Source organism: Anguilla anguilla, chromosome 9 (assembly GCF_013347855.1).
Source record: "Anguilla anguilla isolate fAngAng1 chromosome 9, fAngAng1.pri, whole genome shotgun sequence".
NCBI classification, from domain to species: Eukaryota; Metazoa; Chordata; class Actinopteri; order Anguilliformes; family Anguillidae; genus Anguilla; species Anguilla anguilla.
Genome location: NC_049209.1, coordinates 32,658,958 through 32,680,831, shown reverse-complemented (window position 1 = coordinate 32,680,831; position 21,874 = coordinate 32,658,958). Strand labels below are relative to the sequence as shown.

The 21,874-nt window shown below is 42.6% G+C and overlaps 1 protein-coding gene and 1 non-coding gene across 2 annotated transcripts in view; both read right to left on the bottom strand.

Moving 5' to 3' along the window:
• Positions 1–21,874, bottom strand: part of LOC118234934 (platelet-derived growth factor receptor beta-like) — a 39,419-nt gene that overhangs the window by 4,478 nt on the left and 13,067 nt on the right. Inside the window, exons 5-22 of the mRNA XM_035431817.1 lie at positions 21,185–21,315; positions 18,844–19,012; positions 17,648–17,831; positions 17,006–17,121; positions 16,419–16,542; positions 15,763–15,974; positions 14,455–14,549; positions 13,549–13,681; positions 13,069–13,173; positions 12,818–12,928; positions 12,336–12,501; positions 10,103–10,269; positions 8,961–9,079; positions 8,243–8,365; positions 7,741–7,852; positions 6,149–6,248; positions 5,306–5,411; positions 4,954–5,198 (exon numbers count right to left, since the gene is read on the bottom strand). Of these exons, the coding sequence (XP_035287708.1) occupies positions 4,954–5,198; positions 5,306–5,411; positions 6,149–6,248; positions 7,741–7,852; positions 8,243–8,365; positions 8,961–9,079; positions 10,103–10,269; positions 12,336–12,501; positions 12,818–12,928; positions 13,069–13,173; positions 13,549–13,681; positions 14,455–14,549; positions 15,763–15,974; positions 16,419–16,542; positions 17,006–17,121; positions 17,648–17,831; positions 18,844–19,012; positions 21,185–21,315 (2,518 nt within the window). The remainder of the gene's footprint in view (positions 1–4,953; positions 5,199–5,305; positions 5,412–6,148; positions 6,249–7,740; positions 7,853–8,242; positions 8,366–8,960; positions 9,080–10,102; positions 10,270–12,335; positions 12,502–12,817; positions 12,929–13,068; positions 13,174–13,548; positions 13,682–14,454; positions 14,550–15,762; positions 15,975–16,418; positions 16,543–17,005; positions 17,122–17,647; positions 17,832–18,843; positions 19,013–21,184; positions 21,316–21,874) is intronic.
• On the bottom strand, positions 21,643–21,716 carry trnat-agu. The gene has a single exon. It is a non-coding gene; the product is annotated as a tRNA-Thr (tRNA).

Genomic DNA, 21,874 nt, shown 5'->3' with positions numbered 1-21,874 from the left:
TACACTTCATGCTTCAAAAAATAGGTGTTAAAATTATTGATACCCCTGTTTTCCATTTATTTTGCACTCCACTCATAGAGTGCCTTATTCAGTTCAAATAAAATGGCAAGATGACATTTTTTTTGGCTGATTTTGATGCATGTTTTAGATCACTGTCTTGCAGGAAGACCCATTTTTAGGCACATTTGAGCTTCCTGTGGGGAGTGGGCAATTCCTGCCAAAAATGCCCTGAGCTGCATTTCCCAGTTTTGATGTACTTTAACGTTTTACAAAGGTTTCTAAGGTATACCTTTCAAAGGGCTTTTTTACGAGTGTTTCCCAGACTATACCTTAACAGTTGCCTTAAGGGATACTTCCAAAGGTACGTCGTAAGTTCGAGCTGGCCTTCACTGTGGTGCTGAAAAGTTTATCAATCGATGCCAAGCAAATTGATTGTCTCATTTGTAAAGGCTTATGAATGATGTTTTAATATAACAAATGTTGTCATAATCATTTTACATCAACTAATATTGCAGAAGAGGAAGCTATGCCTACTAAAGATCATCTGATAATAACAACTGTCATTATAGACATAATACAAAATTCAGTATATTACCTACAGCTACTGCATAGACACGTAGTGCCAAATGCATAGGCAAAACCTATGGTACAATTAAAAAAAACGGTACAATACTCCCTAAAATGTATTTTGGATATAAAATATGTATGAAAAAATGTTATTTGTCAAACAGAGATGCATCAGAATTGAATGAAATCTAATCTAATATTGCAGAAGAGGAAGCTATGCCTACTAAAGATCATCTGCAAGAGTCAAAACGAGACCTTGTGATAGTTTCAATCAATAAATGTAGGCTACAAAAAATAAAATGCATCAATCGGGACATATACACCATAGTCTGGGACTTCTTGGAAGCCCAGGAAAAAGGATATAGGCTACATGTGTGTGAATTATTTTGTTCTTATTGAAACAAAGGTCTAATGTTAATTTGTGTTTGTCACACAATATATAGGCAACTGTAGCAGCATATCCACTGATTCCCGGGGACTTTTCTCTGCAGTGCAAAAATGATCATAGATGAAAGGCAAAAGCACGTCTGTGGAAATTGATCATGATTAATTCTATACTGGGTATGCCTTATGAATAGGCCTACCTGTTAAAATGATATGTTCATCCACCTTGATTTGCTGTTGGATAATCTTAAGTTTAACCAAGAATATCATTATCGGGTTGTTTACTGAAAATCGTAAAACAACATGGTAAGAAAGAAATGTTCTGTAATGTTGATATTTACCCAGTGCTATTTTATTTTATATAGGAGGTGTGGGCTAAAGGAAAGGGATGTAGATCATGTGTCTATGTTTGCTCTTTATGAGCCACCGTACCTGAATGTGTGTTTATGGCTAGGCCAATCAATGTGCTTTAGTTCCGCCTTGTTCGGTCATGCAAGTATACTCACTCAATGTCGGCTTTGCTGACACAGGTTTTATGTTCTTAATAAACCAACGGTTTGTTCCAAGTCAGTGTGATCATTGATTCACACACAAACAAACTAATTTCTACAGGGTATGCAGTCAGAAAAGCCATATCCTCGGTAAGCTCCACTACGTAAAAATAATATACGCTTTTTTTTTTCTTCACAAATTGGATTAGTATTATGGATAGGCCCTATACTTTATTACCATCATGATGGGAATAGACAGGTGAAACGACAACATTCTCATGACGTGCTATGCACAGAAACGTTGATTGGATAATTAATTTTCGTAAAGTTAATATTAAACTATCTATGTCATTTTCGCAAGCAGATGTGCTAGCTACTAGATGCGCACTGTAGTACAACAGTCGATTTGAAAGGAAAATGTTGGCATAATAAGGCTAAAACTGTGACAGGATGAGCGGAGCGCATCGCTAAGGGACAGCTTGCGAGTGCCTCAGACCACCCTTTTAAAGGTATACCTTTCAAAAGGTATACCTTAGCTAAGGAGGCGCTGGGAAACAGCTCGAGACCTAAAGGAAGACCTTAAGGTATACCTTACGACGCACGTAGAGCTAAGGAGACTCTGGGAAACGCAGCCCTGGTCGTTTCAGGAGTTCATGATTCCACTGACCTTAACAAGAGCCCCAGGACCAGTCAATGCATACAACCCCATAACACTGAAGATCCAATATATTTTGTATGGCATCCTTTTTCAACATAAGTGTCTCTGTTCAAAAAAGCACTTGATACAGTCAAGTGGAATATCCTTTTTGCTTCTTTGCACGTTTTTTGGAGAATCATTCATTCACTGGATAATGATTCTATCCAACTCACCTATGGCCAACACTAATGAACTAACATCACAAGTTTCATACTACACAGTGGTACTTGGCAAGGATGGCCACTCTCTCCTTCCCTGTTTTCATTGAACTGCTAGCTGCTGCAATTTGACAGAATGGCAACATCAAAAGGAATCCAAACTCCAAGTATGCTATGTAAAATCAGTCTTTATGCAGATGATGTTCTACTCCATTTACAAGATCCACATAATTCTATTCACAAAGCCATCAAACTTTCCAGTACATATTCCATAAATTCCATAAATCTACAATACTACCTCGTATGTATGGAATGCCACAACAACATCCCTTACCTTATCCAAGGGCAACAATACTTATCTGGGGATCAATATTCACACCACACTGTCAGAATAATTTAATCTTAATTTCTATCCATTACTCAGAACAACAGGCGATGACTTACTCCGATGAATGAATCGGACACTTTCTCTCATTGGCAGAACTGCAACAATCAAAATGATAATCTTACCTAAAGATTACTAGAAAAACAAAAGACCAAGAATCAATAGCTTACTTGTTTGTTTGTTTTGTTTAAATAAAAGCATCTCCTAAATTGATGTAATAAATGTATTTAATTATATTTATTGTAATATATATATATTTTTTACAAATCTTTTACACAACAACAAACAGCACTTGTAAGTTGTGAGTGGAAACTAAAAGGAGGAAGCCTCTTGTTTTCGTGCGCCAGGCCAGGCCAGAGTGTTTGTGTGCTGGAGATCTGTGCCATAGGAAGCGTCTGACCCAGGGTATTTTTATCACCCATCTGGCTGTGCGGTATTGAGCAACGCTGCTGCTGGTGCTGTTGCTGCAGCCGTTTCAGTCACGCCAAGCTCTGTTTCCTGTGCCTCCCTAAACACGGGCTCTCACTGCTACACGTGCACCACAGCCATCGCACCTTCAGCTCCCCCCCTCCGCTCCCGGCACACGAGAGCCACCGCACCTCCTGCCCCCCCTGCTCCCTGCATATGAGAGCCACCACACCTCCTGCCCCCCCTGCTCCCTGCACATGAGAGCCATCGCACCTCCTGCCCCCCCTGCTCCCTGCACACGAGAGCCATCGCACCTTCAGCTCCCCCCCTCCGCTCCCCGCACACGAGAGCCACCGCACCTCCTGCCCCCCCTGCTCCCTGCATATGAGAGCCACCACACCTCCTGCCCCCCCTGCTCCCTGCACATGAGAGCCATCGCACCTCCTGCCCCCCCTGCTCCCTGCACACGAGAGCCATCGCACCTCCTGCCCCCCCTGCTCCCTGCACACGAGAGCCATCGCACCTTCAGCTCCCCCCCTCCGCTCCCCGCACATGAGAGCCACCGCACCTCCTGCTCCCCCCCTGCTCCCCGCACATGAGAGCCACCGCACCTCCTGCTCCCCGCACATGAGAGCCACCGCACCTCCTGCTCCCCGCACATGAGAGCCACCGCACCTCCTGCTCCCCCCCTGCTCCCCGCACATGAGAGCCACCGCACCTCCTGCCCCCCCTGCTCCCTGCACATGAGAGCCACCGCACCTCCTGCCCCCCCCGCTCCCCGCACATGACAGCCATCGCACCTCCTGCCCCCCCTGGTCCCTGCACATGAGAGCCACCGCACCTCGGAGTGTAGCACAGTGGGTAAGGAACTGGGCTTGTAACCGAAAGGTCGGAGGTTCGATTCCCGGGTGAGGACACTGCCGTTGTACCCTTGAGCAAGGTACTTAACCGGAATTGCTTCACGATATATCCAGCTGTATAAATGGATACGATGTAAAATGCTATGTAAAAAAAGTTGTGTAAGTTGCTCTGGATAAGAGCGTCTGCTAAATGCCTGTAATGTAATGTAATGTAATGCTCCCTGCATATGAGAGCCAACACGCCTCCTGCCCCCCCGCTCCCTGCACACAAGAGCCACCGCACCTCCTGCCCCCCCCGCTCCCCGCACATGACAGCCATCGCACCTCCTGCCCCCCCTGCTCCCTGCACATGAGAGCCACCGCACCTCCTGCCCCCCCCGCTCCCCGCACATGACAGCCATCGCACCTCCTGCCCCCCCTGCTCCCTGCACATGAGAGCCACCGCACCTCCTGCCCCCCCTGCTCCCTGCACACGAGAGCCATCGCACCTCCTGCCCCCCCTGCTCCCTGCACACAAGAGCCATCGCACCTCCTGCCCCCCCTGCTCCCTGCACATGAGAGCCATCGCACCTCCTGCCCCCCCTGCTCTCTGCACATGAGAGCCATCGCACCTCCTGCCCCCCCTGCTCCCTGCACATGAGAGCCATCGCACCTCCTGCCCCCCCTGCTCCCTGCACATGAGAGCCATCGCACCTCCTGCCCCCCCTGCTCTCTGCACATGAGAGCCACCGCACCTCCTGCTCCCCCCCCCTCCGCTCCCCGTACATGAGAGCCACCTGGTAGGACACTGCCATTGTACCCTTGAGCAAGGTACTTTGATTCAGTATATATCCAGCAGTATAAATGGAGGAAATGTAAAAAATGCCAAATGTTGTGTAAGTCGCTCTGCAGAAGAACGTCTTCTAAATGCCTGTAATGTAATGTAAGGCCTATATTCCAAGCTCATAGGGGCAAGCACTTTTGTGGTGTTCTGTTCTGTATTCATGCAGGATCATGGCCGTACCACAGGAGGCTTTCTGTGAGCATGTCCGGCACCTCACTGCTCTCCTCAGGTTTGACGTCGGGGATGGGAATGATGTAATCAGCACTCGGGACCCCCGCCGCCTCTGTCTCTCCCTGCTCCACCTCGGCATCGTCCACGCCGGAGTCGCACGTTGATGACATCACAGCCGCAGGCTGACGGGGCTTGGCGCGCACCACAGCCGGGTGGTCACTGTTCAAGAAGCTCTCGTTCACCTGAACATATTTCTGCGACGAGACAGAAGAGAGCTGAGAAACCCGTGAGACCGAGGTTCAGAAATTCACTTTGATTTATTTATTTCGCTCAGCCTGACCATGTAAAGAAAATGAGTTACCTTTCTATAGCACTCGGTCAACATGTTCCCCATGGCATGTACCAGGAAGGAAAAGTCTGGCCTTCTCTCATATTTCTCCTCCCAGCATTTTTGCATAATATCATAACTGGAAGACAGAGAAGTTAATGGTTTGGTTTCTCCTTTTTCTAAAGTTGACATTTACACATGCCCTAAAGACGATGTTTAATAGGTCAGTCTTATGTGACTGTGAAAGTGCTACAGTACATAGCTGATTGACAGTTGTTTTATTCCTTTTTTATATTAAAGGCATAGTTTACTTTCAGGATTTATTAGTTGTATTGTATATTTTACTGTCTTACTGTCTAACCTACTGTCACTGTACAAGGTGCTTTAAAGTTTCTTGAAGTAACACAGAAAAACAGTGTGGGTCAATAGAAAACATACACTAAAACGTCAAAAAAAAGCGAAAAAAATTAACTATCCTTGTACGTGTTCGGGTTAATTAATTTTTTTAAAGTATATTTTGGGTTATGGTTAGAAGTCAGGGTTACATGTAGAAGCAGAGTTAGACTTAAGGCTAAGGTAAAAGCCAGGAAAGGGTAATTCAAACTACCTGTGTAATTACAGAGACTACAAAATCCTGTTTCACACTAATTAATTAAAAATAAGGTGTGCATAAAATGTTATTACATATTAGTTGCTTGGTAGTTACAATATAATTGAATAAGGACAAAATCTACTGAAAATAAAATGTAACCAGCATTAAATTGTGTATTGTGGATCGATGTTCTCTCATTTTAGATGCAATGTAAATGTAGAAGAAAATCTAGTGTAAGGTCAAAAGAGGGAGAGGGAGGGGGGCACAAGCTGAGCAGGTCTCACATTTCGTCTGCAGCATGGGGGGGCTTTGCCATCCTATAGCCACTCTTCAGAGCACTGTAGAATAACTCATTCATGGGGAGGTCAGGGTATGGTGTTCCTCCTACAGACAGAGAAAGTAAACAGCCAGTAGGGGTGAAACTCATCAGTTATACTACTTATTTGCTCATCATACTATCCTGGAATTTTTCATGGCCCAGTTCAAGCGATGGTGCTATGTATCCTTTCTCCTATTTACTATTTTCTGCTGTTTAACAAGGTATTGTTCAGCCAAACCCAACTTTCTTTCTTTTTTTCCCACAAAGATCTGGAAGACCCCCACCCCCCCAAATAAAAAATGTGTTTATGGATCCTTCGATGCAAAGGGTGGCAAAGTATCTTTGAAGTAGTAATCAATTATGAATGATTAATTTGATTTTTAACAAATATTTTAGGTCATTTGTCATCTGCATCGCCTCCATGGAGGAATGTATTCTTGTTTCTTCTAACTCACCAGCTATGAGGACTAGCAAGTGGGTTCAAGCTATTATTATTATTATTATTATTATTGTTAGTTTTAGTAGTAGCAGCAGCTGTAATTTCATGCTTAGTTTAATTTAATCAGAGTAATTATTATTACTTGCAAGTTTGCATGTAGCATACATATCATAGACACTGATGTACTGAATGAATTTATCAGTGAACGAATCCGCATAGTGAAAGGAATCAAAGGATTGAAAAGTCCCCAAAAGGAACTGAAATATCCACCACTAATTTGACATATATTTACTGAAGTGGTTGTTCCATTTGCATTGGTCAGGAGGAAGCTTCTCAGTGGATGTGTAAAAGTTAAAAAAAAAACAAACAAACTGGGAAACCACAGAACACACAGCAGGCTGTTATTTCAAAACTGCACATAACTTAGAGCAAACCTGGCACAAATATGACTATGAAATTCATATATTGCTCTTCTCATTGGAGTAAGCAATGTCACAGCAGAACACGTTCTCATCCCAACTCGTCAAATATTGCAGCTTGGGCAAGGACTGTTCTTGTCACTATTCGACGCGTTGGATAGACTTGGGCGTCTTCGGTTGATGAGCTCGGTAGCCCATTGAATACTAGGCTACTGAAATAAACTACATCACTCAGCATGCATTAGCCTAGGTTTATGTTGATGTTTCATAATTTTCCGTGTAGCCTATTGTATAAAAATGACATCACTTCTGTTATATTTCGGTATATGTGTATGTGATTTTAAGTAATTAAATTCGAATAGGTCACAATACTATTGATTATCTACAAATACAATCTCCAAATTTGCGCTGAGGTTCAGGCTACTGTCTGTCCATAGTGTCAAAATCCGCCAAAATGGTAATTCAATTCAATGGGCTACCTAACTCGTCAACCAAAGACGCCCAAGTCTATCCAACGCGTTAAATAGTGATGAGAAGAGCCCTTGCCCAAGCTGCAATATTTGACGAGTTGGGATGAGAACGTGTTGCACAGCAATATCATAACAGTTTAACAGCTTTCATTATGAGATGCTACATAATTCCTCAGTTCCTCAGCCCTGGTGTTCAAGTGCTGTGTTCCCCTGTTGCTCGGATACATGCCCAGAGTGAATATCTCCCACAGGAGGATGCCGTAAGACCAGACGTCGCTCAAGGTCGTGTACAGGTTGTGGAAGATGCTCTCCGGCGCCATCCACTTCAAAGGCAGGAATGTCTGGAGTTGGAGATCAAATGCAAAGAAATTGAAGAATCAAGATGCTAAGTCGAAATGTCAGTCTTATTTAAATTAACACGCTTTATTTTGTGTGAGTGCTCCAGTGTCTACTTTGGGTAGTCTCTCTGAAGACCTTGGGCATATTTTTGTTACATACACTGCCCCATACTGAGAGCACCATCTCTCTTTTATAAGCTTTGACTGTTGCGCATCTCAATTTCAGATACTGCATACATTTTAATACTCACATATTTATGATACTCAAATTATCATATTCTGAAGGATTGCTGTATACCTTATGACATCGCAAAAAGACCTTTCCACAGTCACAGCTTGGTGCTCTCCATGTGGTCATTCCCATCTAATTTGATTGTCATATATTGCACTCACGCTGCCCTTGGAGATGTAGTTGGAGTCGTTCATGATGTCCCGGGCCAGCCCAAAGTCACAGATCTTCACCAGCTTCCCTTCACAGATGAGCACGTTCCTCGCGGCCAAATCGCGATGGATGCACTGCGTGGTCACCCACAGACAGCAGAATAAAGGCCAGAAGAAGCAAGAACGCTCTACTAACAGCTGAAAGCCCTCTCAGAAGTCTTTTACGATGCTGCCAGTGAAAACAGCAAAGAGACAGAAGTAATGATGTGGAAATAATCTGTATTGTTTTCCTTATCTCTGTTTTTTTCTTGAGCCCTAGAAACTTCAGGGACTTGGTCTCTCTGCCAAGGCAGATTTTTATCTTATGTAAGAAGCTAGATTGCATGGTTTAAAGTATCTTAACACAGACATGCATCATTGATATTTTTAGGTAGGTCTTTGTGGCGGTTTTGTCACAATGTACCAACAAAATTTTTTAAATTTATTTTCTTTGTGCTTGCCATGTGTAGCTAAGGCTTGCAAATAAAGCCTGCAAGTATGTCTGTGTTATGATACTTTTAAGCATTAAAGTGGAAACAAATTAATGCATGAAGAAAACATTGCTTGGGCCCCTCATTAACAATTTTCTTTATGCATTAATGTGTTTCCACATTAATTCTTAAAAGTATCTTAACACTGACATGTATCATTGATGTTTGCAGGCTGTCTGCATGGCAGTTCTGTGACATACGTTTTTAGATGCCAGGAAATCCATTCCTTTGGCCACTTGGTAACTGAAGCCCACCAGGTCCGCGTAGCTAAGGATGGGAGAGTCGCTGATGACCAAGGCCACATCTTCTTTCCCTGGGTCTGCAGGATTGGGAAACAGGAAGTGGTCGAAACAGGAAATGGTCACATGAGCGAGAATGTGGGGACGCTAGAGAACACACCTTTACACTGTTCGCTGTTGGAAAAACATGATTTTCACCTTTCCATATTTGGTAAGGCTCATCAGCAGTTTTCCTAGTAGTGTTTTATTTGGAATGATTGCATTCCTACTCTTTACATGAAGTTATTTTAACTTTAAATTCACTAAATTATTAATTAAATTAACTTGTACCTTCCATTTTCATGATCAAATGTATGAATGTAATCCCATTAAACAGAATGACAGTGACTTAATACTAAGTGCACAGAAGTAACTGTGGTCTGCTTTTGCTTGGTGACCCTTCCTAAAATTGAAAGATCATGTAGAACAGTCATAAACTGGTTCAGGGCAGCTATCTTGTCATATAGTCCACTCTCAATGGCCCTTTTCTGTGCGTGGGTACTGAAGCAGCACTGTGCCTTGTGGAGGTCACAATTTACTAAAATTTCACAAGCATTCAAACCTCTGTTGCACCAAGCAAATGTGTGCTGTCATCAGCAGAGTCCAGTGACCCAGAGATTCTGCCTTAAAAGTATGTCACGTCCCCCCTGGAGCCCCAACATTTGTGTGCCATGATTCAGAGAGCAGATTTAGCTTCCCTTTTTTTCCCCTATCCAAAAGAATTTCAAAATCTGACACGCTTCAGCACAAGCTGAATGGTGAAATAAGCAGAAATTCTCCAAATAACTGGTTATTGTTCTTTTTCCATCCATCCATTACCTATCCCTGCTTATCCTGAGCAGGGTTGCAAGGGAGCTGGAGTCTATCCCAGTGTCCATTGGTCAAGAAGCAGGATGGATAATAACAATGAGTGTAGCAAAAAGTAATCTATGCAAATTCACATATAAACCTGCATTTTTTTAAAAACTCAGGATAGTTTCAAAATGGTCACAGGTCAGCCTATAATAGTCTATAAAATATGTGCATCCACAAAAGAGCCACATTTATTCCTGAAGTTTATCCACCTTGGCCGTGGGGGTTGTCCTGCTGGTAAGGAGTTTCGTAGACGGCGGGCTCCAGGTCGACGTATCTGACGTTAGGGGTCAGCTCCTGCATGGCCACGTACTCCATGCTGTCTTCCTGTCTCATGTCCATGTATCCCCCATCGCACTCGTTGCCAAGAGACGCGTCACTAAGGGGAAAATACACTCATTTCATTTCGGCCATTTTATTTCATCGGAAAATATACTTTGTGATGAAGTCTCGTGTACTCATATCCACTGTCACACATTGGTGCTCAGTGACAATCAGTGGGTTTACATGATGTTTGAAAAAGTCGATTTATTGTTTTAGTCCGGCTAAAACTGGACTTTTAAAAATCATGTAAACATTGTAGTCCGAATGAAATCGTACGAAGTCGATTCTTTCAGAGTCGGACTAACATACCTAGATAATGTGGTTGGGGGGTCGATTTACTATGGCATATATATGATTCAATAGGCCAAAAATTTGCCAAGGTGTTCTGCACATGTTCCGTAATTTACATAGCAAATATACACTCACTGTGGCCAAGCGGAATCGAGAACGTTTCAGAAAATATATAACTTTAAAAGATTTAATTCAATCTTCTACTGGGACTTTTGCCAGTTATTGAGGGTGTGACAGAAAATGTCGGTGCTGCTGACTATAATCAAATGTTTTTCACATGTACCGTTCGATTGAGCAAGTACCATTCAAAGTACATTTTTATTGGTTAGTGCTGTCCGATTGTGCTAGCTACTTCACATTAACCTTGTAAGGCAATCAATAAAGGCTAACAACACAGTACCACTTAATTATTGTCACTTCTATCACCACTGTAATGAACTAAAAAAAGGCGACAAACAACCTTTTCTGTGTAATGCATTGTCGAGCTCACGCGCATACACTACTGGTGACATTCTAAAGCTCCGTTTTGCCCTCCCTAATTCCATGGTGAAAAAAACACATTTCTGGACGGATGAGGAGATCAACTTCATGCTATCGCAGCTAAAGGAGTTAAATATCCTAAAATACGTGGATGGAAGAAAAACGCGGAATGGCAAACTATTCGAAAAAGTTGTGACACATTTGGAGGAGCAGGATTTATAAGAAGCCTTCGTCAGACACACCTCGGTCAATAAATCGATTCTTTCCGAGTCATGTATATTGGGACAACAACAATAATCCAATTAAATCTCATCTTTGGCCAAATCAAGCTATTAATATAGATCAATTTCAACTGTGCATGTAAACGTACTGACTGAGACTGACTGACTGACTGAGGAGAGACTGAGGAACAAATCCATAAAAAGTGGACACAAACAAAAGGGTTCCAACGGTCAGTAAAGGGTTATGGCATAGCATAAGCAGACTTATACTCGTACAAGGCCAGGTTGGTGTCAATTGTTTCTTAACAAAGTGATAATGTGTGGAATGTTCTAGAATGGCTTCTCAGATTCACATTTTGTAATTTCAATATCTGCAAATCAAGTTACAGAGAAAGATTTAGGACTAAGAGATTGTGTTGGGGGAATGAGGATTTAAAAGGGATAGTTCCTTGGATTAAAAAACAAACAAAAACAAATCAGTGTTAGTGTCTGTTTTGATTGCCCCTGATAGTTTTTGTGTGCGACAAAAGATGTTTCAGATATTTAAAGAGGTTTCAGGTGGCCTGATAGCATAACAACAGCTGCTATTGGGCATTTGGGGTTTTGTGGTCCAAAGCAAAAAAAAACAGACTTCAAATAACCACAAATCAGCTCATGTCAAAGCAGAGATATTAAGCCTCCAGTGGTTTATGCAGGTTCATTTCTTTTCTTTTTTGAAGCTATGTTCTATGGCACATGCAACCAGAGACCACTGCACTCCACCACAATATATATACAGTATATTAAAACGCAGCTAAATTCATCTGTTCATATCCTCCGAGTCTATAAACATAATGTCACTGTAAAGGCTGTTTGAAATTGAACTTGATGTGCTACTGGGATTAATCTTCAACAAACACTTCAAGCAACTCCAGAGCAGCGTCACCATGTGATGCTATGAGAATGAACCCGTTCAAACGTTCAGCTTCTACCAGCACAACATCGCTGTACGAGCTGCTCTGGCACTGCTTCAAGTGTTCCCTGGGGTAACCCTCAAACGCCAGAGTCCCTGCTTTGGCCTGTGACGGAGCCAGGACTCACTGGAGTCACTGGTTCCACGCGGCACACGGGCGCAGGGCGGCGGCCTTGCCTTCGTCCATGGCCCTCAGTTGCACAGTTGCCGCCGTTGCTGGGACTGATGTCCGCGTCTCTGCGGCTTTTGTCCGCGTGGCACTGCAAGAAGGTGTGCTTGTTCCGATGCAGGTAGTCTACCAGGTCTCCATAGCGACAGAACTCAGTAATCAAGTAGATTGGGCCTTTTTGAACAGGAGAAAGAGAGAAAAAAAACTTTAAGGTTACACACAGTATACTTTTTGAGTAACAATGTGCAGGAAATCTTAACCTATGAAAATAAAGTGTATGTTTTTTTTTATTGAATAAACCATTAATGATCCCATCTGTCTGAAATGGCTTTACATCTACCAGTTTATAGCCAAGGATAAAGAAAGCAGCTGTAATGTCATCAAGTGCAGTCTGTGTGTCTACCAGTCTACCTGTCAGGTGGTCTACTGATGATTTATCCGTCTCATTCTGTAGTAATCCCTATCTCTTTCCCCCTTTCTCTCTATCTACCTGGCTTTGTGCAGGCTCCCAGTAGGTTCACAACATTGAGATGGGGCCCCAGATGACTCATAATCTTCAGCTCTGACATCAGGGCCTGGGTTTCACTTCTGCTCGCCGTCGCTATGGGCGACAGATACACGGGGTACAGGGATTAAAGAGCGCACGCTTGAAATGTGATGAAATGGTTAAAAATACATGAAGTCACAGACAAGAAAAAATAATTTTTTTACTGCAAATAATCAGAATGGTAGGGGTCGTACATTTGAGCATTTTCACTGCCACTTTGGTGCTGGCCTGAGAATGACTAAGGCCATACGCCGTTGCCTCGACGACCCTGCCAAACGCCCCAGAACCCAGAGTGCGACCTGGAATAATAAAAAAGAAAATAAAAAGTGAATGAAATTCAAATATAACTTTAAGACTTGGTACAGTACTGTGACATTAAAGCTTCACCTGTTTATTGACACCGCTCAGAAAAAGTTTACACATATAATACAATCAAATTCCACAGTAAGAAAAATTAGGACTGTGTCTGTTTGTATGCTGGGTATTCAAGTTTCCATAATTTCCCATACATTTAACAAAATCACAACCTCAGATTGACTTCCAAAGCTCAATGACCTGGTTTTAAAGTCGAGCCCCAAACCATTTTGACGCACTTCAATTGATCAGATTTTTCAATATTGAATGCAGAACTGTATTCCCCTCGGATTTCCTGGGGTACAGAAGAGTGACCTGACCCAGAATGAGGCTGTCTCGGGGCACCTCCCATGCGGAGTCATAGGGCAGGTGCGTGGGGTCCACGTAGACATACTCGTGGCCACTGGAGCCCACAGACTCGATAACCTTCCACCGGACTTCATAGCGTGGTTTCTGAAGCAAACAGAGAAGACGCCTCCACTAATGCCACTGCTATACTGGGTATTAGAAATGCTAAAAGAGTAAGTATAAGCTTAAAGTTCCAACCATGTGCTGTCAGAACGCCATCATATAAGTGCTGACGTTCTCTCAGTGACAGGCAGTGTTGAGCCAGAAATTAACACATCTCAGCTTATCATTTTGGAACATCTTGCCAACTTTGGCTACATAAAGAATTATAGCTACTTAGTAAAATGGCTAACTGGACAGATGCTACACCTACTTGCATGCAAAAACAAAACAGACTGAAAGTTAAATAGCTAGGCAATTTACCTCATTTACAAAGCATCAATCTGTGGCTAATGTTAGCCAGCCAGCATGACACTGTCATAAAGTTAACTTGCTAGCTATTTGGCTTGTAACAAATGTTCACTACCTAATTAGACACCACTAGTTATTCTGCTAGATAGCAAAAAATACCACCCAGCTTCACCAACTTAACTAGCTAATGCTAGTGATGAGAGATGTTTTTAATGCGCTGACATCTACCATGAATGAGGCTGGTTGTGATTTCTGGCTCAACTTCAGCCGACGCTGATAAGCGCATGTGCTGTATGACAGTTTCCTAAAATGTACATTTTTTTATAATCAAATTTGTCACCCGCACCACCTGTTGAACAAATATCCTCTAAGCAGAACACTATAATATAATATAATATAATATAATATAATATAATATAATATAATATAATATAATAGGGCCCAGTGGTGCATGAGTTCACGCTCACCTTCCGCCACACTGCAATGAGGATAATGATGAAAATCACAACGAGGACCACCAGCGATAAGACCGTGGCCAGTACCGCCACCTGAGAGAACAGAGCTGAGAGAAGAGGAGGGCAGAACGTCCATAACCACAGACACCCATGAGAGGTCCAGTCAACCAGTCCAGTCAACCAGTCAACCAGCAAGACGTCCGCCATTTTAGAAGCCTCACAGGCATCTTGGGAGACAGTGAGAGGTACACAACTTGTGGCGGTCAGGCAATTTACAGGCTGTCCACACTTAAGTGTAAAGAGGGTGTACTGCACATTATGGGTGCTTTTATTGACTGAAACCTCAAGCCGTCTGTCGGGTCATTGGTATTTTCTAAAAGCTGTATTTCTTAGTCTGTGATGCCATGATGTCTGGAGGCCGATAGTATCTTATCATGATTCCAGTACAGTTTGTACAAATAGGCTAATAATAGAACAGCTAGCAGGAGTGGGAGATCACTAACTACTCAAGTCAACAAATTTGCTAATTCGATAATGGCGGGATGTCCAACACGAGTTATTTGAGAGGTGTCACAAATACGTCTTATGTTTTTGTCTGCTGTATCAGTCTTGATCAAAGCTTGATCAATGGAAAGGACTCTGGGAACTCTTTTGAACCCAGGGTGTGAATCATATCATCAGTTGCCTATGGCCTTTGACCCTGCCTTAATTATAAAAATCACCTTATCTTGAAAAAACATCATTTTTCAGTGTCAAGGTCGACAGTTAATATGCTCACCTGTCATCACGTGGCGAGGATATTAGCGTGAATTTTAGCCTCGAAAATGGTATTTCCCACATCAGTCTCACAAGGCTCTTTTATGAACTGTGTGAACGAGTCTTGTGTAGAAGATTCATGTAAGTGCCATACAAATCCCTCTTGAATCCTGTTTGAGTCCTTTATGACTTTTAACAGTGCTGTATGAGCCCCATATGATGAGTCCTGTATGAGTACTATATGAGTCAAAAAATGTATTACAGGGGTGCCAAACTCCAGTCCTGGAGGGCCGTAGTCTCTGCTGGTTTTTGTGATTATCTGTCAATCAGCAGCCAATGTAGGCCCTGGAAACAAGTTGGGCAGACTCAAGCCAATCAATGACTTAATTTAAGTACTTAAATGCAGGACACACCAAAAATCAGCAGACAGACACAGCAGTCCTCCAAGTTTTGAGTTTGAGATCCCTGCTGTATGAAGTAAAAATGAGTCCTTTGTGAGAGCAGTATAAGTGCCATAAGAGTTTTTTGTTGTCTTTTCTGCATGCGTCCTCTTTGAGTACATACTGTTTGAGACCAGTTTGATGTCCCATGCTCTGTGTCCAGCCTCATTCCTCGCCGCACAGCGAACTGTAAAGGTCCCCTGCAGCCTCTGGAACGTGACCACGCTCTGCACCTGGTGTACATCGCGGGACTCAATGTAGCTCATGTTCGTCAGAATGCTGATGTTCTCAGGGGTGGCCACCAGAGGGTGCCATAAGGCACTTTTGTTGCTGCATCTGCTTAACGAAAGAAAGGAAGGAAGAAAAACAGCATTGTAGTATGTGATGAATTCTTGATTTGAATAGCATAGATGGACAGTTAATGACTCAACAAATCTTCATGAATCAGTCAGTACAAGTAGGGGACCTCTTACTATGGTTTAACAATGACTAGCATTCCAGACAAAAATAACAACACTTTTTACTCTTATTTCATGGTTTTAATATTAAAATCCACTGCAACAAAAAAGGAAGGTATTTATTAATGTGTGCACAGAGAGTTATTAAACCTGCTGTGTTTTCCAGAGAAACTGAAAGCCAGTCTGTGTAATTTTATGAGATGGCCTGTTTGAGCTTCTGGAATGTTTGCTGTAACAGTGTCCTCTACTGGAGGTGCCAAACCACACACAGCTCTCTCTCTCTCTCTCTCTCTCTCTCTCTCTCTCTCTCTCGCTCTCTCACTTTTGCGTGTTGTCACAGCTGTACCACAGTATCGCCGGGGCAGGAACCCCCTCCGCGACGCACGTCACCGCATGTCTCTTCCCCGCCAGCTGCTGATCGGACAGCTCGCGGATCACCGGGGGAACTGCGGAGAGGAGTTTCGGTGAGGCGCGCGGAAAAGTGTGACGGTTTAACACCTGCAGTGCGACCGTTCGCCCCCGCTGCCTGCGCTTGGGTCGCGAGAGCAGAATCAACATGAACTTTTCACCCACATGAACGCAGGTCGTTTTCTGAAAGGTCACGTTGGCAAAAGCTGGTGAGAAACACTAAAGAGGCTTGATTCTGATAACTCAGTTTTTGTTTTTTGTTTTTACAGGCATTTTGTAGACGCACTTATCCGGAGTGACTCACACATCTTTTAACTTACACATTTTGCATGCAATATAAATTCCTGTAATTCCAATCAGTTTATATCTAATATCCTTTCTAATCCACAAAAAGATGGGAGATGATTTTTTTGTCTTTATTTTAATTTTATTATGCTGTTTGACTAGAAACAGGAGTCAATGTCTATGGAAAAAAGGACAGGATGCACATATTAATCTGACCTTTGACCTCCAGATCAATCATCAGTTCCTTAACATCGTCATCATTGGAAACTTGAACGGTGTAGAGACCTCTCTGCTGCCGCTTGACTCTCACCAGCATCAAAGTGCTGTAGTACCTGATGAACGGGAGCAAGGGCGTGGCATTAGGGTGTACCCTCTAAAAATGTCTCCCCAAAATATACTGTATACACAAAGCCTTAGCACTAAGATTATCCATTGATTTTTCAACATGTTGAGTTTGCAGTACCTATCCTCCTGTGATTTAGATAAGTTTAGCCATTACCAAAATTCAGTGGCCAAACTGTTTTCAACAGTATCTGTATTTCAAATCAAAATGACAGAATTATTATTAAATCCTTTCTCAGGGATATAAAGTGTTCACGCATCAAGAACTGGAACTTTAACAACCTGGTTTATGAGTTTGCTTGCCAAGTCACAGTACCAACCCACTGTCTTCTTAAAGGAATAATGAAAGAATGTGGTGGAATTCTACTGCCCTAGGTGAGACTATTGACTTAGGGGGAAGAGGGTGGGATGCAATGTGTGGATTTATCCTATTTTTTGTGCTTTCATTTGGTGCCCCTCTAGATGGTGCCCTAGGTGACTACCCATGTTGCCTATAGCGAGAGCCGGCTGCAATACCGGGTGTCCAGCATCTGCGTGACACCGACGGACACCGTGTCCCCGTCAAGGGTGGCATTGTCCTTCATCCATAGGACCCGGGGCCTGGGGTAGGCCTCTATCTCCACCCGGAGCTCCACGCTTTCGTGAAGCCGTGCAGACACGTTCCCGCCAACGGTGGAGCGCACCTCCACGAAGCCTCGCTCTGCAGGGAGAGAGTTCAAACTGCTGATACTCTGTGGATTCGGACACTAGCACGTTAGCATTCTGTACTAATGCAGGATATCTTCGGCATTTAGCCACATCGGCCCAAGGTGCACTGACGTCATTAGCATTTTATATTTAATTTTACTTGGGGGGGTTTCATTCACGCTTTGAACTCACAACCCCTCTAGGGTCCAGTCCAGCTCTGAAACATATTTAAAGCTATTGGCAGTTTCACAGGGACATGTTGCAGTTTAAATAACTGGGATTATGGTTAAATAACAGTAATAATGTTTCCATTCAGTATAACCGCCAAGTCTGTGCTGGACCCTCCTGTTTACATTCCTAACCGTCAGATTCCGTATACACTGAAGGCTTGCAGTTGCACTGAACCAATGTTTTTCTATGCGCTTTGAGTGAGTGAAGTTTAGTTTAGAGACACGTTATATCTGGAATAAAGTCAGCATTCACAAAGGAGCGTGTTAACTCCATATTTCCAGCTGAGAGCAAAGAGCTGCTCTGTGATTTTGCGATCATTTACGGTTTCAGGAGTCCATAAAAGCAACAAAAATAATAGTCAGAACCTGTCATTGTCATTTGAAACGTTTGTCTCTTTTGTTTGTTTTCATTAACTAGAAAAATTATCTTGAAGCTTTTACTGAAACTTTATTTTTAAAAATACTACCAACTCAATACATTTCATTTAAAAATACGCCATGGTTAACCTGTGTCCGTAACTTTGAGTTAGCTTACATTTACATATTGATTTTTTCTTTTGCAAGTCTGTCATTTGTAGTGCTGGCAGAGTTTGTATTGGTACATTTAAAAAAAAAAACAACTCTTTCCTTTATTTGAAAGTCAAAGGACATTTTTTTTTTAAATTGAGGCCCACGTGTAAATTAAGTTATGGTTTGTCAGCCAACAAAATCCCTTATTGTAAAAGTAAAAAAAAAAAAACGTCAGTTTTCCTCTCGGGTGTTTTGCGTGAGAAGCAGCTGTGGACGGCGGCCTACCCAGGACCGTGACGGAGATGCTGTCAGTGGCGGACTGGCCCTGCAGAGACTCCTGGACGCGGCACACGTACTGGCCCGAGTCGCCCAGCGTAGCGTTGGGGATGACAAGGCAGGACCGCAGGCTGTTCCCTGGAAGGAACTCCGTCAGCGGCTCGATCTGCTTTCCCGCCTGTTGTGAGGTAAACGTGGGAAACGGAGAAAGCTGGGTCACCTCCGGATCAGTACGATCGAACGGGAAAGAGGTCTCGGTGTCAGAAAAAACACTTCAGACAGACACGCAGGTGAGTATTACCAAATTGTTTGCTGTAAAAAAACATTTGGCCTCATTCACAAAACCTTTCTTAAATTATTCTTACTCTTGTTCTTAAAGGGAACCCTGCCTGTTCAGACTTGTAGGTTTCTAGTATGGTGTAAATACCTTCAATTTTATAAATGTTATTAAAACCACAGGGAAGATTTTAGTTATTAAAAAAAAACAAAAAAAAAACAAGACCAGGTTAAAACCTAGTATATGGCTGGACCTAACACACGTGATCTGGCCGACCAATGGTGTAACTATATAACTCGGCCGACCAATGGTGTAACTTCATCACTCAGTCACTCAGTCACAGACATTCGCGTTTGTAGGGCTGGCCCCGCTGTTGCGGTCCAGCCAAAAATGTAATCCTTCAACTCGTCGGTCGCCATTGTTATTGCCGTCGCATTGCACTCTGGGTAGTGACATCAAATTGCTGCACTCAGAGCTGGTTGCACTTGTCTCGGTCCATTGCTCTTGTCCAGTGAGCGGCAGTGAAAATGTCTTCTGTTCAGCCTTTTAGATTTGAGCCAGTGCGGGACATTACTCAGGAGGAAAGCACTGAGGACAGCTCTTATCAAATACATCAAAACGCTAAAGATCGGCGGAGACGAGAATAGGGCATAAGACTAGATATGGTGTCTGTGCGGCGACTGCTCGCCTGTGCCAACACAACAGAGATGGAAAAGTTGCCTGTTATAAAGAGCTGTGCTTTCCAGCAGCCGCTGTTCAATCACTTGACCATATGTAAATTTTATTCGCAATCCTTTTAATGTGATCAGCATGAGGAAACAGCCATGAACAAATACAGATTTTATGATCAAATATTATTGTACGCATATTTCATAAATGAGGCTCATTGTTTGCTTATTTAGAGGGTGAAGTGTAGCATAGAAAAACCAGGAATTCACATAGCTTTCTGTAAAGTGTGCATCTGCTTACATGTATATAAACAGCTTGCTAATGTAATGGTAAAAGTAGGAAAGTTAAAAAATATGAACCCACAAAGATTCTCACCTCTGATTATTTTGTAGCAAGGATTAAAGTTTAGGCAAAATTGAAATATTTACAATTTTCCTTAACATTAAAAAAATGTACTGCCACTTGTTCAGTGAAGTGGAAAGCGAACATTGGGATGGAGAATTAAAACCACCATTAGTAAGTACTTTATCTCATGTTCACATGCCCATATAGCCTTCGACTCACTTCACCTGATTGCTGGTGATATGTGTCATACACCGGTGTTGAAATACAGGGACTGTAACAATATAAATATTAAATTATTGCAGCATCTTCTGCCTCATATTAGACCTGATGAAGACCCAAATCAAAACATTGTTTGCACACCAAGGCTGTATGATGGAGCTTATGAGTGTTTTACATTAATTTACCTCTGACCACTCTGCTCCACAACTCCACTAACTAGAGTGTTTGTGCGAATAAAGTTTTTTCATTCAAACAGTCTTGTGTGTTGAGTGATTGTTATCTCCGCCAGGCGGATGGTATGGTTTGGTCGCGTGTTTGTGCGTGTGTGTTTATGTCTCTATCCGCAGCTAATCTCGCATACTACTGGGCCGATCAGCCTAATATTTGTTGTGCATGCTGATAGTAGGTCAAGGACCTGAATATTTATCTCAAATATTTTGCAAATCGGTCAACGACAAGTATTTTATTTGAATTAATTTCCATCATTGTTGTCCATTGAAATAGATTGAGTGCTAACTCCTAATCGGCCGCTAGGGGCCAACAACTGCTTCCGTTTGGAATGCCTGGTGGAGATCTGCACTATACTGAGTGCACCCTTCTAGTTAATAATTGTGTCATGGCGGATCCCCAAAGAACAGAGTTTAAAAATAAGCAAGCAGAGTGACAGCTACCTTAATATGTGGCATATATACCTGAGATGTTTCATTCACAGTGTAAATGTTCCACTTTCCTGGCATAACTCTCCATTTTTAATTCATTTCTTTTTTAATTGGATTGGGGGGTGGGTGTTAGTGTGCCCAGGAGAACTGTTAGTGTTTGTTTAGAAGAAGAGAGTCTCACCGTCTTCCCTGGATAGTCCCAATTGAAGAAAACAATGTCTGCCCCCTTGACAGTGCAGTTGACTGCGAGGGGCTCCCCTTGCTTTATTACAGTCTTCGAGACATTGATGAAGGCATCAATCGTTTCTGGAACTGAAGTGCAAGAAGAATGAAAAATAAACATGGACATGTTATTTAAGGAGCAACAATCACAGGGAGTGAGACTTCCTTGTCAACTGACATTTCTAACCGCAGAGTTGACAATTTATTTATTTTTTATTTTATGATCTGATTAGTATCTCATCCTTGTTATATAGCCTTTTTATCTTATATATCTTGACATGTCACAATTGGGTGATTCGAGTAAGTTACCCATTAGAATGGATTGCTGCAGTTGGTTTACTGTTCACAAGCTCACCGGACTCATTGATACCACCAAGTAGTCAGGTGTCTGGAAAAATGTAAGGCAGGTAGAACCAAAGGCACTGCTGGGATTTGAACCCAGGATCTCCTGTTTACTAGACAGGCGCTTTAACCATCTAAGCCACAGCGCCACCTGAAAGCATGTGCTGTAGTTTCATTGTGTTCTAAACTCTTTTTTATTTGTATAATGAAAGCTAAATTTGCTCATGTGACTGTCTTGGTTAAGCCCACTCGCCAGACACAATGTATTATTATTTATTTATATTATACTAATAATAGTAATTATGGT